The 20,308-nt window shown below is 38.8% G+C and overlaps 2 protein-coding genes across 8 annotated transcripts in view; one reads left to right on the top strand and one right to left on the bottom strand.

The window, feature by feature from the left end:
• ATAD2B (ATPase family AAA domain containing 2B) overlaps nucleotides 1-2,103 on the bottom strand; it is a 171,544-nt gene extending 169,441 nt beyond the window's left edge. Inside the window, exon 1 of one of the 2 annotated variants that reach the window (XM_036881655.2) lies at nucleotides 354-2,103. In XM_036881655.2, the coding sequence (XP_036737550.2) occupies nucleotides 354-572 (219 nt within the window). In that variant the 5' untranslated portion in view covers nucleotides 573-2,103. The remainder of the gene's footprint in view (nucleotides 1-353) is intronic. The other variant, XM_036881656.2, reaches the window with a different exon arrangement.
• Nucleotides 2,104-6,721: 4,618 nt separating this feature from the next.
• UBXN2A (UBX domain protein 2A) overlaps nucleotides 6,722-20,308 on the top strand; it is a 52,072-nt gene continuing 38,485 nt past the window's right edge. For 2 of the 6 annotated variants that reach the window (XM_057497420.1, XM_057497416.1), the window contains exons 1-2: nucleotides 6,722-6,859; nucleotides 10,201-10,300. The gene's annotated coding sequence lies outside the window, so the exon portion shown is untranslated. Of the gene's footprint in view, nucleotides 6,860-7,320; nucleotides 7,494-8,500; nucleotides 8,697-10,200; nucleotides 10,301-20,308 lie in introns of those variants that run through there. The other 4 variants (XM_057497418.1, XM_057497417.1, XM_057497419.1 and 1 more) reach the window with 4 other exon arrangements.

Raw genomic sequence — 20,308 nt, 5'->3', positions numbered from 1 at the left:
CACTTCTCTTCTCCAGCCCTTCCACCGGGGAACTCCGGTTCTTTGCTCTTGCTCCCCTAGAATTCCCCTCTAAGACAGGACAAGGACACGGAAAGCAGACCATTCTAATGTCCCGAAAAGACTCCCAGAGCCTTTTCCCCTAGATTAATCCTATTCTTTACACAAAAGGGCCGGGCCAGCAAAGCTGTCGCAGCCCTACCTAGCCGGTGCCATCGCCGCCGCACACCCAAACCCGGTCTCCGGCCGCCCGGGCAATCTCCACTGGAGGCTTCCTGCCCCAGCCCGGCCAGACAAAGCCCCGGCGGCCGGGCCGGCGCTCGCAAGCCTACGGACTGGGGCCGTCGCGCTCTTACCCGGGCCTCATCCAGAGCGACGCCGGCACCACCGCTTCCCCCGGCCTTGGCGGCGGGGCAGCTGGCAGCGCGGGTCTTGGAGGAGCGGGTCCGAGAAGAGATGAAATGGCTGCTGCCTCCGGTCACCCCAGGCTGCTCTGCTCCGGCCCCAGGCCCGGGCCCGGGCCCAGGCGACTTGGACCCGAGAAGGCGCAGAGAGCTCTTCCGAGTGTTCACCATGGTCCAGCCAGGAGGAAGGGGTCCACGTCTCGCCCGCCGCGCCCGGGAGAGCCAAGGAAAGCCGGCCCGCCGGCCGGGCAGTCAGAGCCAGTGGAGCCGGGCCGGGAGAGACCAGCCGACCCGGATTCTGCGGAGCACAGACGAGGACAGGCGCGACTAGAGCAGAGGAAGGGAAGTCGGCGTCAGAAGGTAGTAGCGGGAGGCGGAAGCGATGCTCCAGGCGGACAGCTCAGAACCTCCGCCGGCTTCGCCCTTCTCAGCGGGAGCCGAACGGAGCCGCCATTTCTGCCCCTTTCTCTCTCGTTCTCGCTCTCGAGCTCCGTGCGTCAGGGTTCCAGCGCCGCAGGGCCGACGAGACGCTTCCGGCCGTGGCCGCTGCGGGGCGCTGCAAGGCAGCCAGCCTTCTCCTGCCGGCGGCTGTCTCTCCCCACCGCCCCTCTGGTAGGCCCCGCCCAGCGGCGTAGCGTCAGTGTTCAGCCGCCGGGGGAAGGGACGCTCTGGGTTGTGTCAGCTCTATGGTTTCCAGGTATGGCCGGCTGTCCATCTACGAGGGGGATGGGAAAAACCAGAGTGGGCACGGAAGGCACTCGCGCGCTGAAGTCAGTCCTGAAGCTCTCACACCCTGACAGGTACAAGTGCCCCAGCACCCCCGCTATCAGCCCAGGTGGCCTGGATGGAGCAAGGAACGACCGGCAAAGGCGGGGGATGGAGGACCGGCGAAAACGAGGGCGCGGTGACCTGAGTTGGAATCCCAGAGGCACCCAAAGCACGACACTGAACTTGAGCCGCACTTTTCACAGCTATAAAATAAGAATGGTTAACTGTGATAAAATAGATCTGTGTGCATTATCTGGCCACCGAAAGCTTAAGAAAGAACAAAAGCTAGAACCCTGCATCTCTGAACAAAACAAAGACAGGGTGGTTTTCTATAACCTTGGGCAGATCTAAGGCGGAGTCAACAAAGCATGAATTCTGCCTACTAAGAGCGTCCTTTATGCTGCCGCCCACACACGCTCGAGTTTATAATACAAAAAGCTGAACACAAATATGTAAAACTTACTATTTAACTTCAAAAGAAAAAGATGAAGGCACACAACATGAAAAGTTATGTAAACTAGGAATTATGTACATTTCAAAAATTCTCGGTACATTAGGGATAGAAAGTTTACTACTTATTGGACAGAAGTGCTTCCTGTTTACTACGCTAAGAAAAATTGAAGACTTGAGAAGAGTCCTGTAAAAATCACCAAGATGCATCAAAATTAGAGCATTCTAGCCACCCAAGATCCCAATCGTTCAACAAAACTACATACACCCCTGGGAATGGAGATAGTTTTTCTGTTTGGAAAGCAATATGGGTTCCAGGAAAGCAAACAAATTCCTCTCACATTAATTTTCACATCCTCCCCAGGACACTCCACCCACCACCTGAAACCAGCCTCGAAAGGGTGTGGAGCCCTCATAATGGAACCAGACCTGGGTTTTCCTGCATCAGTTAGCAATGAGATTACTGAATAGAATCAACAGTTTAATTTCCGGCAAAAAGAGACTGGTTTTCAGTAGTATATAGAATATCCTTAAGAGGTGTATGATATGAAAGTTAGAATACCAAGGATTTGTGTGCCTGCCTCCTTTCTTTCTGTGTTTGTTTTTATAGTCCTAAATAGAGAAAGCCAGATTATGATTTGGGTTATAACTTACGCCATTTACTATCAACAGATGTTTAGAGTAAACTGGTGTCAGGCTCTCTGCCAGACCAAAAAACAGAGAGATTAAAAATAAATAAATAACAACTTAGTCTCGCCCTCAAAGAGCTCACAGGCAATGAGAGAATGAAGGGGAAAGGCAAGGAAAGAGAAAGCTGCAATACAATGTGGTAAGAAAGAATGAGGCAGAGTCCTCTAGTTCAAACTGGGATGTTAGGGAAAGCCTCTAACAGGGAATGACCCCTGAGATGGATCTTGAACTACAAAGTGGGGCAAAGAAACATTATGGGCAAAAGAAAGGAAGGCTTGGAAAAGATATGAAACAGTTGCTTGTTTTACATAGTATGATCTGGAGAAAATAACTAAGCGGTCTTTAAAATCATTTTTAAACTTTACTGAAAACTACATGAGCTGGCAAAACACTAAGGAATACTTCGACCAAAAAACTAAGTCACAGCAGGAGCCCAGATCTACTAAGCAAAGATCTACAGAAACCATTCATTTTCAATGCATTTGCTCAGCCCTAGTGATCCTGATCTTCTATTTTCTCTATCTTAAGAAGATACAAAAGACAGGAGACATGGCCCAGAATCTGCTCAAGTTACATAGTCTAATGAAATCACCCTGCAAAATCCTACTACAAAAAGGATACACTTAAATATAAGGGTGAGTTAAAAATAAATCTATCAACCTTGCCATCACTCATCCCCCGGAAACTTCAAGGAGAATTGCCTTTCTCAGCATCTACACTAAGAATAAGGGGGAAAGAACATATCCCTTGAGAATTCAAAACAACAAACTGGTCCTCAGGTTTACAGCCTAAATTCACCAAATCTGATAGGTATGAAGAACCTTAAGACAATAATTTAGGTTAAATAGGCTTGAGTCAAAATTCTAAGCACAGAACAAAAGCAATCATAAATTGTCTCTGAAAGAAGGCACCGTCAACAGAAGATACAAAAAAGAAAAACCCTCATAAATATGACTCAGTAAAAAAAAAAAAAAAAACATAAAGTAAAAATCATCATGAAAAACAGCCAGCAAAAAGAAAAAGGAATGAGACCCACAGATTTATATTTAGATGTGTAATACAAAATACTAATGATTATGTAATGATAATAGCAAAAATATCAAAGCAAATTCTAAAAGAATGAAATAGAACTTAGGAAAATAAAGAGTAGAGTTCTTAGGTATGACACCAAGAGCATAACCTATGAAAGTAAAAAAAATAAACTAGACCTCATCAAAATTTTAAACTTTTATTTTTTTGCTCTGGGAATGATGCAGTTAAGACAATGAAAACCAAACAGACTGGGTAAAAATATTCGCAAACCACGTATCTCACAAAGGACTCACCTAGAATATGAACTCTCAAAACTCGACATTAAAAAAAAAAATTACAAAGTAGAGAAAAGATCAGAAGAGATATTTCATCTAAGAAGATATGCAGAGGGAAAATAAACATATGAAAAGATTTCAATATCACTAACCAGTAGGGAAATACAAATTAAGACTGACAAGTTATCCCTACATACCTATTAGAACAACTAAAATTTTTTTAAGTGACAATACCAAATGCTGATGAAGAGGCAGAGAAACTGGATTGTTCATATATTCTGAGTGAGAATGTAAAATGGTCTTGGAAGTAAGTGCACAGTGGTAATGGTTGCTCAACATTTGAGTGTACTTAACACTACAGAATTATACACTTTAAAATGGTAAAAGACAAAACCAAACAAAACCCTACAGTATTTGGAGTAACCCGCTATTGTTGCAGAGGTCAACAGACAGGTCAGCATAACAGAATACAGACCTAGAATACAGGGTCCAGTATTGATGGGGATTTAGTATATGAGGTAACATTACAAATCCATGAGGATGGAAGGAACTCTTTGATAAACTGCCTTGGCATTATGGGCTTTATCTGTTAGGTATTACGTTAGTAAGTATACCTAGATCTAAGTCCAAAATGTGAACTTGTTTTTCTTAATAGGCAAGAATCAAGGGCATTAAAATAGAACATTCACTGAATACAGTTAAGCAGGTTAAGGTAGAAGGCTAAATACAGATGTACCATATTCGAAAGATCACCTGATTATCTCAATTGACAGAGAGTAAGCATCTGACAAAATCCCACAACCTTTCATTATAAAAACACTCAAGGAAGTAGGAATAGAAAAGTTTCTTAAGCATGAAAGACAACTGACATATTCAATGGTGAACGATTGAAAGCTTTTCCCTTAAAATTAGGGACAAGACCATGAAGCTGGCTTTTGTCATCTCCATTCAAAAGTATACAAAATTACCCTGTTCAAAATTTCTAGCCAGAGAAGTTAGGCAAGAAAACAGTAAAAGGCCTCTAGTTCAGAAAGGAAGTACATCTATTCATATTTACAGATGACATGTTCTTATATGTACAAAATACTACAGAATCTACTTTTAAAAAAACAACTATTAGAGCTAATAAATGAATTCAGCAAAGATGCTGGATATAAGATCAACATACAAAAATCAGTGGCATTGCTATACACTATGAAAAATCCAAAAAGGTAATTGAAAAAGCAATTGCCTTTCCAACAGCATCAGAAAGAATAAAATATGAGTAAATTTCACCAAGGAGGTATAAGACTTGCACATTGAAAACTACAAAACACTGCTAAAAGAAATTAAAGAAGACCTAAGTATTTGGAAGGACATCCATGTTCATGGGTTGAAAAACTTAATACTGTTAAAATGTCAGTACTTTCAAATTGATCTACTGATTTAATGCAATCCCTATCAAAATCCCAATGGCCTTTTTTAACAGAAATGGAAGAGTTGATCCTAATTGCAAGGGCCCTGGAATAACCAAATTAACCTTCAAAAAGAACAAAGTTGGAAAACTAACACTTTATGATTTCAAAACCTACTACAAAGCTATAGTAATTAAAATATTATAGTACTGGCATAAGGATAGACCTATATAGATAAATGAAATAGAATTTTGAGAGTCCAGAAATAAACCAGTACATCTATGGTCAACTGATTTTGAACAAGGAAAGAATCTTCTCTATCAAATGATGCTGGGAGCAAAAAAAAAAAAAAAAAAGAGGTGGAGAGGTGTCACATAAGGGCTGAAGAAAAGTCTTTGCCCAAAGGTATCAGAGTATCTCCTTACCCCGGGCTCCCACACACAAAGCTTCTGGAGTACTGGTTTGAAAACTGAACTCACCACAGGATTCCAGAATCGCTGAACAGCAGTTGAGTTCAAAGGACTCAGAAGGTAGCTTTACCTTGGTGAGGATGGCTGGGGTCCACAGACGAGGCTTAATCTCAATTTGAATCCAGGCACTAAAAACTGTCAAGTAAAAAAATTACTATTTAGGCAAATCAAGACTTTATTTGAAAGTATTATTGCAGCAGGGTGGGGGGAAAAGACTATTTCAACAAAGGAGAAGGACAATTACAATAGGGAGAACGCTCAACTATCAACAAACAAATCTGGATTTAGGTGAAGAGAATTTATCGGAAGATTATTACAAGAGGGAAAAGGGACTACGGCAATGCGGTGTGGGGGGGTGAGCGAATGACTATAGCTAGAGGAAAACTATAGACCACGAATTCTGTAACTCTCCAGGGTCAGACGGAACGAGGTTTTCTTTTATAGCGAGGGGTGAACAAAGGCTAAAGATCTGGGTGTGCGGTAGGGGGATGAATGGGTGGAGGTGTCAGTGATGACACTGCAGATCAAAGATGTTCTACATGGAGGGTCAGCCTATTTTCAGAAATGGTAGGTAAGAATGCTGGTTCAGACTGAGGGTGTGTCAAAGTTTGGGGGCCTGGATGAAGGAAAGAAAAAGTTTGGTAAAGTCAAGGAAGCCGTTATTTTGTCCAGGTTGGTCAGTGAGTACAATCAGTTCAGCTAATAATTTATGAGGCAAAAAGAAGGGGAATTTGGAGGGTCTGTGCCTGACTTTGTCATAGGTAAATAAAGGGGGCATCCGTGAGTCACATCTACATCAGATAGGGAAGGGTGGTTCCCCGCTGTAAACACTTTCAGGTACACAAAGGGGTGGGAGGATTTCTTTAACCGTGGCCTTCCAGAATCATAGGGCTCAGGTAGAGTTCAACACTATCAGAATGCAGGGAAATCTCTCCACGGATTCAGTTTGAGGCTAACGAGGTACACAAGGGGTCGCTGGGTTCTCAGGCGAGCCTTCACCTGCATTTTCCGCGCCGCGTGAAGAGGCAGCAAGCCGCGACGGCGACCGGAGGAAGGAGCCCGCCGCCATTACTGCGCAGAACGCCAAGGGCCCCGGCGGCTGGCCGGGGCCAGCCCTACCGCGCGCGCGCGCGCGCGCGCGCATCTGCGCAGACCCGGCCTCGGCGCGTGCTCGGCGCCGGGCTGCGGTGACGGAGGGAGGCGGACCGGGTCCCGGTGGCGCGGCCGCCGATCCTGAGAGGCTCAGGCGGTGGCGGTGCTCCCCGTCCGAGGGGCTCGACCCCAGCAGCGGCGGGGGCGCCCGCGGCCCCCGGGCGAATTGAGGACGAGGCCGCGGGGCGACGGCGCGGCGCGGCCCCTTCCAGCGGCCGCGCCCGGGGGTAAGTGTCCTGAGGCCGCGTCGGGGCGGCCGCCGGCCGCCGGGTGTGGGCGGGCGTTTCCCGGGCCGGACGGCGCGGCTGCGCTCGTCTTTGTCTCCTGAGAGCCCGCGGTCGCGAGGGCTTCAGCCCCGGATGCTGCGACCTGGAAGCGCGCTGTCGGGCGGCGGCCGGGGAGAGACTCCCGCCCAGCCCGGGAGAGCCGCGACTCTCGGTGAAGGCACATCGGTGGGTTTTCTTGTTCCGATGGGCTCAGAAACTACGTACGTGCTCTCAAAATGTCCCCCTTTCTAAAGGCGGACACCGCAAAAGGAGTTCGGAAATAAAAAGCATGCCTGTGTCGGGTGTACATTCTTAGTTAACTTCATTACCAGTCGTCCACAACTCACTTTCTTTTAGTCTGTAGGTTTGATTGTCGCTATTCTTTTTTTTTTCTGTATGTCCATTTTTCTCGCTATTCGCAGTTTTTATTACTTGTTGGCAATGATGAACATAAGCGTGGCGTCCAGCGTCAGTTCCGTCCTATTTAGAGATAATTGGAAATAAATGTAGGAAACCGAGCGTATTTATGTCGATGTGGAACTGTGAATACGACTGGTTGTATTAGCGACGTGAAAAGCAGCTTCCTTATTTCATGGTAATGGCTTAAGTGTCTTTGATGTGTTCATCAGTTTTTAAATTCTACTTTAGTTTTAACGGGAAAAGATCTAAATATGCTGAAAGCCATACTGATTTAAAAGGCAACCCAGTGAATACTGAGTACCTATGCAGAACTCTAAAGTTAGTGCTAGGCATTTACGGAATCCAAAAATGAGTAGGAATTGTATGCAGGAGGGAGTGATACGCACACAATTATGATACAAGGCGGAATACAGTATTAACAAAAAGTAATGCTTACTGAGCGCTGGCTCTCAGCCCTGCACTGTCGTAAATATTTTACATGCATACTTTAGATACGTAATGTTTAATGTTAATTACTCAGTATCATCATCCACATTATTTAGTACCTACTGTGTGCTGAGTGCTAACGAAATGTTGGTGACCAGTATAGATTTTGCCTTTAAGGTCATTACATTGTTATTGGGGGAAGCAGATAGTTAATAATCACACAAGTAAATGCCAGTAATTCTAGACAGCTTAAAAAAGGAAGAATGTAGGGTGTTGTGGAGAACGTGTAGCAGGGGGACTTAATCCCATCTGGGGAAATTAGTTAAGATTTTCCTAGGAAAGTAATCTTTGAGCTGAAATATTATGGGTAAGTAGGAATTAGGCAAAGATGACTCCCAACGTGGGGAAGAAAGGGCCAGGCGAAGGCAATAGGTTCCGTAGAGATTAGAGAAGGTTGTGGGAACTGAAAGGTCATAACAGTTGCATTAAGTGCAGAAAGCAAAAGGGGGCTGTGGTTAGTGCCAGAGAGATGGTGGGAGGCCTTTTAAACGATGTTAAGTGTTTGGGACCGCCTTTAAACAATTTTCAAGCCATTAAAATGTAACGAGACAACAGTACAGTGAACTCCTCTTAACATTATCCTCTTGGGCTGTATTCCTAGATCAATGGGGGAAGTACTGAAGGGTTTTAAGCAGGGAAGTCCCACAATTTTTATCATAATCAAAAAGGTCACGCTAACTTCTCTGTGGAAAGTAGGTTGGATGGGGACAAGAATGGATGTGAGGAAACCACCTGGAGGTGACAGTTGGAACTAGACTTGGGACTGTGAAGAGAGGGCAAATACTAAGGGTACAATGACTCATCTCCTCACTGTGCTAGTAGCTGTATTTACATCTTTTGGAGTATTTGTGGAAGGTTTTCTAAAGCTTGTATTTGAGGTGGGTTTTGCAAGGTAGGTAACAGTTCAATATGGAGCCCTGGAATGAGAATGTCTTGGGGTCAAACAATGGCTGATTCAGTGACCTTGGCAGTCCCTGCTTTCACCTTTCCCCTAGGATTTTCTCATTTAAATTACTTTTATCACCATCACTTTGGTCCTTTTGCATATAATTCCCTCAACAGTTTTTTTCTAGAAGAAGGTATTTTCTTCATTATTATGATTACAACTAAGATAAGCTGAAACTTTTCAAAAGATTTCATTTATTACTTAATAGTAAACTAGAATCAATAAAATATACAAATAAACTGTCTTTTAAAGTGTTTGGTTTTGATGCTACCATAGTTTGTACTTGGAGACTGAGAACCCAAATCCCATTCTGAAGAAGAACTAAGCGAAAGGAACTCCGCATGGAAATGTGATCCTTGGTTTCTTTTCCCTTGTCTTTAATGCCAGGAAATGGCTTTATTTCTAAAGAGAAACTTTTAGCCTCTACATAAAGATAGTGTGCCCAGTGGTATAATATTTTTATATGAATACATAATCTTAAAAAAAAAGCCTGTAGTTTGTTCATAAAAATAAGTAAAATTGGTAACTTACAAACTTTTTCTATTCTAGTTATATGTTAAAAAGACTACATTTCTTAGTTGTATAAATCTGTTTTGACTGGGTTTTCCTTTTAGTGGATATGTTCCCAAAAGCTCAGTCTACTCTGTCTCCTGACTGATTTTTATCACTGCAGTTGTTGGGAGTAAGTGGGATAATATTTGGGAAGGTGTTCAGTAAACTGTGAAATACAATAGAAATGTAAGATGGTAGTGGTACTAACTGGGAGTATACTGAAGGAAATTGTGTTCACTGCCCATTCTGATGTCCGACTTCATGCTGGGTAGCATAGATACTTGGCAGATGGTTTTTTAAACTCTACAGTACGTAAGGTAGGGTTGTTCATTTCATATGACAGTGGTGATTGTAGAAGCTCATTCAATTGATACAAATTAATTTTACATGGCTCATTTATACATATTACTAATTTATGATAGAAAATACTTAAGGAAATATTGACATATCCATGTTAGAATCAGTTTTTACTTCATAATTCTGTGCCATGTTTGCAATTAGTAATGAAGTATTTTTTTTCTTGGTTAATCTATAAACTTCTTGAATAGTGTCCTATTGACCTTTATTTTATATCATTAGCTCTAAACCAGTGCCTCCCACAGAGTGGTGGGGGGTTCAGTAAGTATATAAATGTTCTTTTAAAATTTAATTAGTGAAATCAAAAGTAAAATTGCAAAGGCCTTGTCAAAATTAAAACTTTTAAGACCAAGTCTGAAGGTGTTTCTTAACCAATCCCTGTAATAGAGATTATGAGGGGAGGGATAAGAAAAGAGAAAGGAGCATAACTTTATTGTACTCAGTATCTCCTTTAGTATTCAGAACAACCTTTTGTGGAGTATAATTACCTTATGAGGAGGATAGTTAATAATAAAATAAACATGATGTCTTCATGTTACAGGTTAGGCATCTGGGACTTGGAGAAATTCAGTAACGTGTGAAGTCATCCAGCTCAAAAATGATGTAGCCAGTATTCCAGTACAAGTCAGTTTGAATCCAAGGTCTGTTCTTCATTCTCTTTTGCTGTCATAAAATAAGTAAAAACAGTTTATCAGTAGCTTATAACTGAAATGCTGAAAAATATTAGTAAGTTGCTAGAGAACAATAACCTATCAATAAGAAACATAGTGAAATACTTTAATGATGGCTATTCTTTTCTTTGCACTTGCTAGCCTGTGGAAGAAACAGGAAATGGGGTAAATCATACCTCTCCTCAAGGATCTTAGATCCAGTAGAAAAAGCTAGAAGAAATGATAGAAAACAATATCATGCAGTATGATTTAAGTGCCAAAAATGTGTTTTAAGAGAGGAATATTAATAAAAAATTTTAAATTTCACCTTTATGATAGAGGTGGATCTTGGGCTGAGTTGAGACTTGAATAATTTGGATTTGAATGCCAAAAGGGTGGTTACAATGTAAACAGATGTGGAATGAGTATGTTACCTTTATGAAACAGCGAAGGATCGTTATCTGTCTAAACGAAGGGATTATTTCAGAGTAGTTGAAAGTAATGTTGGAAAATTGTCAATTAACAGCGTGACCAAAGGGCAGTGTCCACAGGGCTAGGATCTTTTGTCTGTTTTGTTCAGTTATGTATCCTAAGCACCTAGAATCGTGCCTGGTATATAGTAGGTTCTGAATAAATGTGCATTTTTAATATTTTTAACAACTTCATTTGGGTATAATTAATATGTAATTAAGAAACATATTTGGAACCTACCACTTAATTTTTTTAAGTGAAATAGTATTCAAGGATATCTATAATACTTTATTTCTTAAATAAAAAAGCAATTAGGTCAAAATGTAAACTTCTGAAATCTGAATGGTTGGGATGGTTGTTTATATTTTTCTCTATTCTTTTGTGTATGTTAAATAGGGAAGCAATTTTTAAAGGGAAGCAATTAAGTAGTTCTAGAAGTATGAGATTTGAAGGATAGTCCTAGGAGAAAACATGAAATAGAACATGAAATTCTGGTTTCTGAATATATTTTGAGTTTGTTTGTTTATTGTTTGTTTGTTTGTTTTTTGGTTTTTAATTTTTTATCAGCATGGTACATATACATAATTTAAAAGGCAAAAAGTGTTAGAAGACTTAAAACTAAAAAATACTCCCACTCGCTTTCCCTAGAGACAACTACTTTGAACTCATAGCTGTTTCTTGTTATTTACAACCATATTTCTAAACAGTGTGTATTCTGAGTTACTAATTTTGAGCAATGCCTTTTGTGTTGCTTTTATAAGGGTTTTAGCTTTCTTCTGCTTACCCCCTTTATCTTCTCATCCTTTTCATGGTTTTAGTTCCCTTTTTTTCATACAGTAAGTAAAATAGACACCTTTTTTTTCTCTTTGGACTTCAGGTTCATCCTTGGTCCAGAGATGGTATGATTATGTTTAGTTAATAAATGTAATACTTGCATACTCGAAAGAACATTCATAATGTTGTACCCTTAACAGTCATTTTTAAAGCGTGTGATTTATTTGATCATATCCATTTAAGGTGTTATTAATTTTTGATATTATAGAAAATATCTTTCCACTTACCTGATTTGTTACTTTATAAATAATATCTAATCCAGTGCCTTACATTCAATAAACATTGACTAAGATTCTGTGAGGGAAATAATGGTCTGTTTTCATTCTTAAGTCTTAAGGATTTATTTGAAGAGCCCTAAGAAAGGATTAAGAAGTCTTCAAAAATACAAAATCCCGCCTTGAGACAATAGAACATACAATTTGTCTTCATTGTTGGGTTTCATCCTCTTGGATGGTGTGGCTTTCATGGCTCCTATGTTACCCTCTAATTAAAAGGTAGTCTGGAGTTATTGAGTGGGGATGCTTTTGTAGGTGCTTTTCTCCACCTTACTTCGGTACTCCTCTGCTACATCACATCGCCTCCTTTTTCCTTCCTTTCAGTTTCCCCTTGCCTTTCAGAATTGCTCATAATTTTCACATGAAAAGGCTAAGAAATAAATTTCCCATAGGTTATATATAACTCATAATGAAGACAATAGTGGTATTTAAAACAATTTTCAGTGATATGGTATTTTCCAATTCAGACTTCACTGTCTGACTTTAATTCCTAGCAAAATAGAGGCTGAGTGGGAATTAGTGCTCAGTCTGAGTTGCCTGTGGTTATGGGCCCAGCTCCATTAGCAGCAGGAAACTGGAATGGAAGTCAAGATCCTTCAAACTCTTTGATTTTATCGGTGAAAGGCTGCCACTGGATCTTCAGTCACCCAAATTTACTTTCACCTTCAGATACTTTGAAGACTTTTTTTTTTTGCTTTGGAGACTTTTAAGTGGGAGTAGTAGACTACTTTTAGTGCCCATTTTCTGATCCTCATAGCTTTGGGGCGGGTCTAATGGATTTTCAGTGGCTATTAATGAACAGCTCTGCCTTCTATTTAAGTATGCTTAAAACTTATATTTTTAAATACAGGTATTTGTTTTTGTATACATACCAGGGAGTATTTAAGAAACAGTCTTTTTTTATATAGTCTGAGAGTTGAAATATTTTTAATGCTTTGTGGAAATGTCTAGCTTGGTTGTGTATTATTTTGGGGAAAAGTGTTTTTAGTTTTGAATCTGTAGTCTCTGGGGTCTTGGTTATCACAAACAACCTGTCATTACCTAGTAATGACATTTTCTTGACTGTATTGTCTTAAGCACACATAAGAAGTAATCTGCTTTGGGAGGGACTTTTAAAAGTCATGAATTAAAATTAATTTGTATAGGTTGTTAAAGCATTGCAATGTAGTATTTTTTAAAGCTTATTTAATTTTAAAGCATTAAGGTCATTTTTTTCTCTCTCTTCTATTATCAGTTTGGTTGTTTTTCTTAGTTAAATAAGTAGACATTCCAGGTTAGAACAGACCTGATTCTTCCAAACTTGAATTTTGACAGCTAATAACTTTAATTGAACAACAGGCAGTTAATAACTATTGTCTTGTGTTTGATTTTACATAGCACATCCACATATTACTAACATTTCTCTCTCTGCCCACATTGCTTTCAAGCCATGAGTCAACCAAATGTCTTATGGAAGCTCTTTTAGTTTTAAGTTTATCTTTATCCTAGACATAATAGACCTGCTCAAATTCATCACTTCAAATATGAGTTCAAAGTACTTTTTACTGCTTCCAATTTAAAATTTGGGGAATAAGAGGCACATTATTTTTCACTGAGGATCCAGATCTTTGGAATTACTGCCATTCTTAGATTATTGAGTAGTTTTCTGATAGAGCCAAATTGCTGCCTTTTAAGAAGCTAATGAAATGGTATTAAAGGACTCTATGTATTTATCTTTTAAGATAGTTTTGTATCCCAATTTTTATTACGAAAAATTTCAAACATATACAAAAAATGTGGAGAATAATAAACTCCCATGTACACTCCTTATCCAGCTTCAATAATTTTCAAGTAACAGCCTGGCCACTTTGGTTTCAGTTATATTCCCTCTACTCCCTACATTGAAGCAATTCCAGTTATGGTTATTTCAGCTAGATATTTCACTATGTATCTAAAGCAAGCACATACTTAAGAAACTTAGAGATACGGTCTCATTGTCACACCATTAAAATTAACTACTACCCCACATACACAGTATTCAAATGTTCCTGATTCTTTCCTGGCTATTGTAATTAGTTGATATATCTCTTAAATATTTAAGAAAGGTATTTCCACTTTTTCTCCCTGGTAATGTATATGTTGAAGAAAATGGATCATTTCTCCTAGAATTTTTCACATTGAAGCATATGTTTGTGTGTATGTGTGAGTGAATGTGTCAGAGAAATTAGCAACCTTTGATACCATTGCCTAGATCTATTTGCATTAGGGGTTGCACATTGGGAATATTCAGTTCTATAATCCTCATTTAGCTGAATTCATTTATAAATGAACTTCTTTCACTAACTCTTTGGCTACTAAGTTCATATAGGAAAGACAGAATGAATACTTGATTCTGTCCCTTTTTGCCAGTTTTCAAAATAATGAATTGGTACACTAATATTCTGGGGAAATGACCAGTAGGTGAGCTATGAATTTGCATTTGATACTCTTCAGTTCATATAATTGTTTTCAGTCCCATATCTGTCCAGTAGCAGCTTCTTTAAATTGACTGCTGAATCCTTTTGACACTAATTCAAGGTCAGTCCAAGGCACAAAATTTGCATTTCCTACTCCAGACTTGGAGTCAGCCACTTCTCCAAGAAACTTTGATTCCTTTTAGGAGGAAGTAGTATTTGGAGACCACAAATCTGGGCACTAGGTGTGCTAAGTGAGTGGACAGAGCTAGTCTATATTTTCTCAAGAAAAAAATGCAACATGAGTTCATTATGATATTTCCAATTTGTAACTCAGGATTATAGGATTTTTACTTGGCTTCTTTGATTTTTATATTTCTTATTCTTATTCTGAAAAAAAAAGCTTGGTTTGTAGCAACAGATTATAATTACTTTGCTTTATCTCAGGTTTTCTCAACTTCAGCACTATTGACATTTGGGGCAAAATAATTCTTGTGGTGGCTCTCCTGGTTAGCACCATCCTTGATCTCTCCTACTACATTAGCAGTAGCAATCCCCCCAAGTTGTGACAGCAACAGAAATGCCTCCAGCCATTGCCAGTTGCACTCTGAGGGGCACAGTTACGTCTTCGTTGAAACCCGCTGCTTTGTCTTTATGCCATAGTTTCATAAAAACAATACTAATAAATTGTTACTAATAATATGATTACTGGGAGCTGTGTTTTTCCTTTTACAGTTTACCTCACTGGGATACACAATAAAATTACTCTGTTTTAAAGTTACTTGAAATAATCCCTCTTTGCCTTAACTTGATAGTAATTCAGTTAATTTGTTTTATTTTCACTTTCAGTTTTTAGGGATTACTTTTTTAAAAATGTAACTTTGTTGCTTTTTAAAAAATTTATATGTGTGTACAATACTTACATGATTCCAAAGTTGACTAAAAAACATATTCAGAGAAATCCATCCTCTATCCTTGCCTCTTCCATCCTATCCTCTCTCTCTCAGCTTATAGGGTAAACATTTTTTAATTTTTTGTTTTATTTTTTCTAATATAAACAAGTTTATATATTCATGTCCACCTCTTTCTTAAACAATAATATATTTTGCATATTTTCCTCCATCTTGCTTTTTTACAGTTTATTGCATTGATCACTGTAGCCATAAAAATTAGTTTTTATTGTTGTATCCCACTGTATGGATTTACTGTAGTTTGTTCAACAAGTCCCTGATTGATGGACATTAGGTTTTTTGCAGTCTTTGCTATTACAGTGAATGCTGTAAAAATACTGTAATGAATAATCTTGGTCATTCACCTTTCTATATTTTTACTAAAGTGTTATTGGGATAGATTTTTAGATGTGAAATTTCTGGATACATGTGTAAAAGAAAAAACAGCTGGACAATAGTTAAAGTGGTAAAAACAGATTATCTTTAGGAACTATTGGAATGGGGAAAAGACCTCATTGTGGAACTGGTTTCAATTCTGAGCATAACTTGGACAAGGTGTGAATGTATAGCTAAAGGAGCAGAATGGAAAGTGGGCAAGTGGATAGAAAAATACTAAGAGAAAACTTTTAGATATAAAGGGGATCAGGGTTGGGGTTGGTGCTGGGAGTTGTAGGAAAATTGTCCTCTCTTCCAGGTTATAGGGAAATCTACCTATGTTTTCTCTAATAAAGAGTTTGCATTTTTAAGTTTTTTTATTGTGGTAAAATATACATAACATAAATTTGCCATTTTACCATTTTTAAGTGTACAGTTCAGTGACATTACTTATATTCACAGTGTTGTGAAACCATACCTCTATCCATTTCCAAGACTTTTTTCCTCCCAAATAGAAACTCGTGTCCATTAAGCAGTAACTCCCCATCCTCTCTTTTCCCAGTCCCTGGTAATTTATATTCTACTTTCTCTGTGAATGTGTCTTAGATTTCATATAAGTAGAATCATACAATGTTTGTACGTTTTTGTGTGTGGCTTATTTCACTTAACATACTATTTTCAAGGTTCATCCATGTTGTAGCTTGTAGCAAAACTTCATTCATTTTTTTATACAGTGTAATTTTCCATTTTGTACACACATTTTGTTTACACATTCATCTGTTGATGGACATTTGGACTGTTGCCACCTCTTGGCTATTATGAATATTGCCTTCAGCCACCAAACTCTTCCACAGAGGCTGCACCATTTTACATTACCTATAGCAATGTGTCAGAGTTCTAATTTCTCCACATCCTCGCCAATATTCTTTTCTGTTTTACTAAGTAATGGTCATCCTAATGTAGATAAAGTGGTATCATTCTTGTTATCAGGCAGTCCAGTCTAGAGAGATCTCCCTATGTACTAGGTGAGACCTTGTCCTGGGAGAGGGTTCTTGACTCTGATTAAGAAAGAATTCATGAGCAGAATTATCATGCAAAGACTAGTATTAATAAAGAAATGTACACACTCAAGGAAGGAGTGCAGGCATCCAGGTGAGCAACCCAGTAGTTTAGTAAAACAAAGTACACACTCCAGGAGGAAGTACAGGCATTGTTTAGAGATGAACAGTACCCCTGGGGTGCAGGTTGGGTGGTCTTACAGCTGGAGTATAAGCAGGGGGTGGAATATTCATCTAGATAGGTGGGGTTTTCTTGGAATAGGGAGGGGCTTTCTGGGAAAATAGGGTGACACCCTTTTTTTGTCTTTAGATGGTCTTCCACAGAACTGTCCTGGCCCCAAGAGGCATGATTTTTAGTATGCTAATAAGCCTATAATGTACTTTGAGGTAAAGCCAGGGTCAACTTCTCCATATTGGAAACAGTCAGTTTTGGCAGATCTGCTATCTATACCCTCACTTCCTACATCCCACAGAATAGTTTCCAGGAATGTTGAACATCTAAACAAGTGCCTTACCAAATGTAAACACCAGCCAAAGTCCCCAGCCCCACCTTGCTCATTTCTGGCTACCTACCTACTAAAACATTCTGAATGATGTTAAGCATATTTTTCATGTGCTTATTAGTCACTTTATGTCTTCTCTGGAGAAATGTCTGTTCAAGTTCTTTGCCCATTTTTTAATTGGTTTGTTTGTTTTGTTTGCTATTTTTAAGTTGCTTTTTTCTTAATTCAACATTTGATAGATTGCTGTAAACCTTAGGCAGCTTTCCAGAGTTCTATGTTGGTTCTAAAAGTTTCTGCTTGTATTTCAGTGTTTCTGTGGGGAGCTTGGATCTATTTAATGGCATCAGTTCTGAAGTTTCTTTAAATTTTTAGGTCTTGGGTATATTTGGAATTTGTGTTGGTTACAGTGACTCCACATGAATATTGAGTTTGTTTAAAAGTGTTTTTTTCTGATTTTTCTTTTAAATCTAGTAGTATGGACTCATGGGTTTTTGTTTAATTCAATGAATTATAGTTCATTAATGTCACTTATTTTGATATTCCATTTCCCAGATTGTCTAGTGGGAACCGCTTCGGAAGACTTCGGTGTCCTTTTGATTTTATCAATCTTTGAGCACCTTTTTTTTTTTTTTTTTTTTTTTTTTTTAATAATTATTTTTTATTGAAGGGTAGTTGACACACAGTATTACATTACATGAGTTTCAAGTGTACAACACAGTGGTAGAACATTTATATACATAATTCTAGGTTCCAGCTATCACCCTACCAGGCTGTTACAATATCTTGACTATATTCCTTATGCTATACATTACATCCCGGTTACTAATTTATTTTACCATTGGAAGTCTGTCCTTTTTTTTTTTTTTTTTTTTTTTTTTGTGAGGGCATCTCTCATATTTATTGATCAAATGGTTGTTAATGACAATAAAATTCTGTATAGGGGAGTCAATGCTCAATGCACAATCATTATTCCACCCCAAGCCTAATTTTTGTCAGTCTCCAATCTTCTGAGGCATAACAAACAAGTTTTTACATGTAGAACAAATTCTTACATAATGAATAAGTTACATAGTGAACAGTACAAGGGCAGTCATCACAGAAACTTTCGGTTTTGCTCATGCATTATGAACTATAAACAGTCAGTTCAAATATGAATACTCATTTGGTTTTTATACTTGATTTATATGTGGATACCACATTTCTCTCTTTATTATTATTATTTTTAATAAAATGCTGAAGTGGTAGGTAGATACAAGATAAAGGTAGAAAACATAGTTTAGTGTTGTAAGAGAGCAAATGTAGATGATCAGGTGTGTGCCTGTAGACTATGTGTTAATCCAAGCTAGACCAGGGCAATAAAACATCCACGTATGCAGAAGATTTCTCTCAGAACGGGGGGGTGAGGTTCTAAGCCTCACCTCTGTTGATCCCCAATTTCTCACCTGATGGCCCCCCTGCGACTGTGCCTGTCTTAGGTTGTTCCTCCCTTGAGGAATCTTACCCGTCTCTGGCTAACCAGTCATCTTCCGGGGCCATACAGGGAAATGTGAAGTTGGTAAGTGAGAGAGAAGCCTTATTGTTTGAAAAGGTTAGCTTTTTACTTCTTTGCATATTTATGCCCTGTGGCTTCTATGCCTAGCATTTGTCTTGAGGTATCTTTACCACTTGGAAGAATTATGATACTCGGTAAATTTGATATGAGGCACGAATTCTATTTAAGGGTTGTAATTAGGAAGGAAGAAGAAAAGCTATAGAAGTAGCAGGCGGAAGAAAACATGGGAAGATTGATTATTTCTTTGATATATCTTCTTGTAGAGTAACTTCAGCATGTATAGGTTTTAAGCTACTACTTAAATTGCACACACACATTAACATAATAGGAGTATAGTTACATAACCAAAGCATATCTGTAATTACCAGCCATCTGCAGTGAAACCAAGAAAACCAGTTAGGCACCTTAGGCATTTGTGAAAACTTATCTATGATATGGTGGATATTGTCCAAATGAACTTGAACAGTCTGAGAGAAATCAGACAAATTAAAACAACCCATTCCTGGGGACTGTTCACATGCCATATGTTCTTTTAACACTAAATAGTTTGTAGTTGTAAGACTTTGGAGCGCTACAATTTGCACTTCTCCAAATTCTTGGTTGAGTTCCAACAGTATAGATCCAGTCCAATTTTGTTGTTTTACTGTATGCACAGGCCAGCTTAGATATCTCCTTCCTCATTCCCATGGCAGGTCCAGGAACTGGTGAGCACCTTTTTACTTTGTGGAGCAAGAAGATGCTCCAGGATGTTTTCTTTTCCTGCTCTAGCCCTGGAATCAGCCTTTCCCTAGGGAGCCATGGTTCCTTTTTCTTCTCTTTACTTTTCTTTTTTTTAAATTTTATTTTGAAACCAAGATCTGGGTGTTTGTTGCTTACAGATGGCTTGGACTGTTTTGAATATTGGCTTCTTTGTTTTTTCTTTTTTTTTTTTTTTATTGTAGATAATTATTTTTTATTGAAGGGTAGTTGACACACAGTATTACATTACATTAGTTTCAGATGTACAACATAGTGATTCAACATTTATATACATGACAGTTCTAGGTACCAGCTATCACCATACCAAGCTGTTACAATATCTTGACTATATTCATTACATCCCGGTTACTTATTATTTTACCATTGGAAGTGTATACTTTTTTTTTTTTTTTTTTGTGAGGGCATCTCTCATATTTATTGATCAAATGGTTGTTAACAACAATAAAATTCTGTATAGGGGAGTCAATGCTCAATGCACAATCATTAATCCACCCCAAGCCTAATTTTCGTCAGTCTCCAATCTTCTGAGGCATAACAAACAAGTTCTTCCATGGAGAACAAATTCTTACATAGTGAATAAGTTCTTACATGGTAAACAGTACAAGGGCAGCCATCACAGAAACCTTCGGTTTTGCTCATGCATTATGAACTATAAACAGTCAGTTCAAATATGAATACTCATTTGATTTTTTTTTTTTTTAATAATTATTTTTTATTGAAGGGTAGCTGACACACAGTATTACATTACATGAGTTTCAAGTGTACAACACAGTGGTAGAACATTTATATA

The sequence above is a fragment of the Manis pentadactyla genome, chromosome 2, assembly GCF_030020395.1.
Source record: "Manis pentadactyla isolate mManPen7 chromosome 2, mManPen7.hap1, whole genome shotgun sequence".
NCBI lineage: Eukaryota > Metazoa > Chordata > Mammalia > Pholidota > Manidae > Manis > Manis pentadactyla.
The sequence above is the reverse complement of the archived record's forward strand: the minus strand, read 5'-3'. Positions and strand labels throughout refer to the sequence as shown.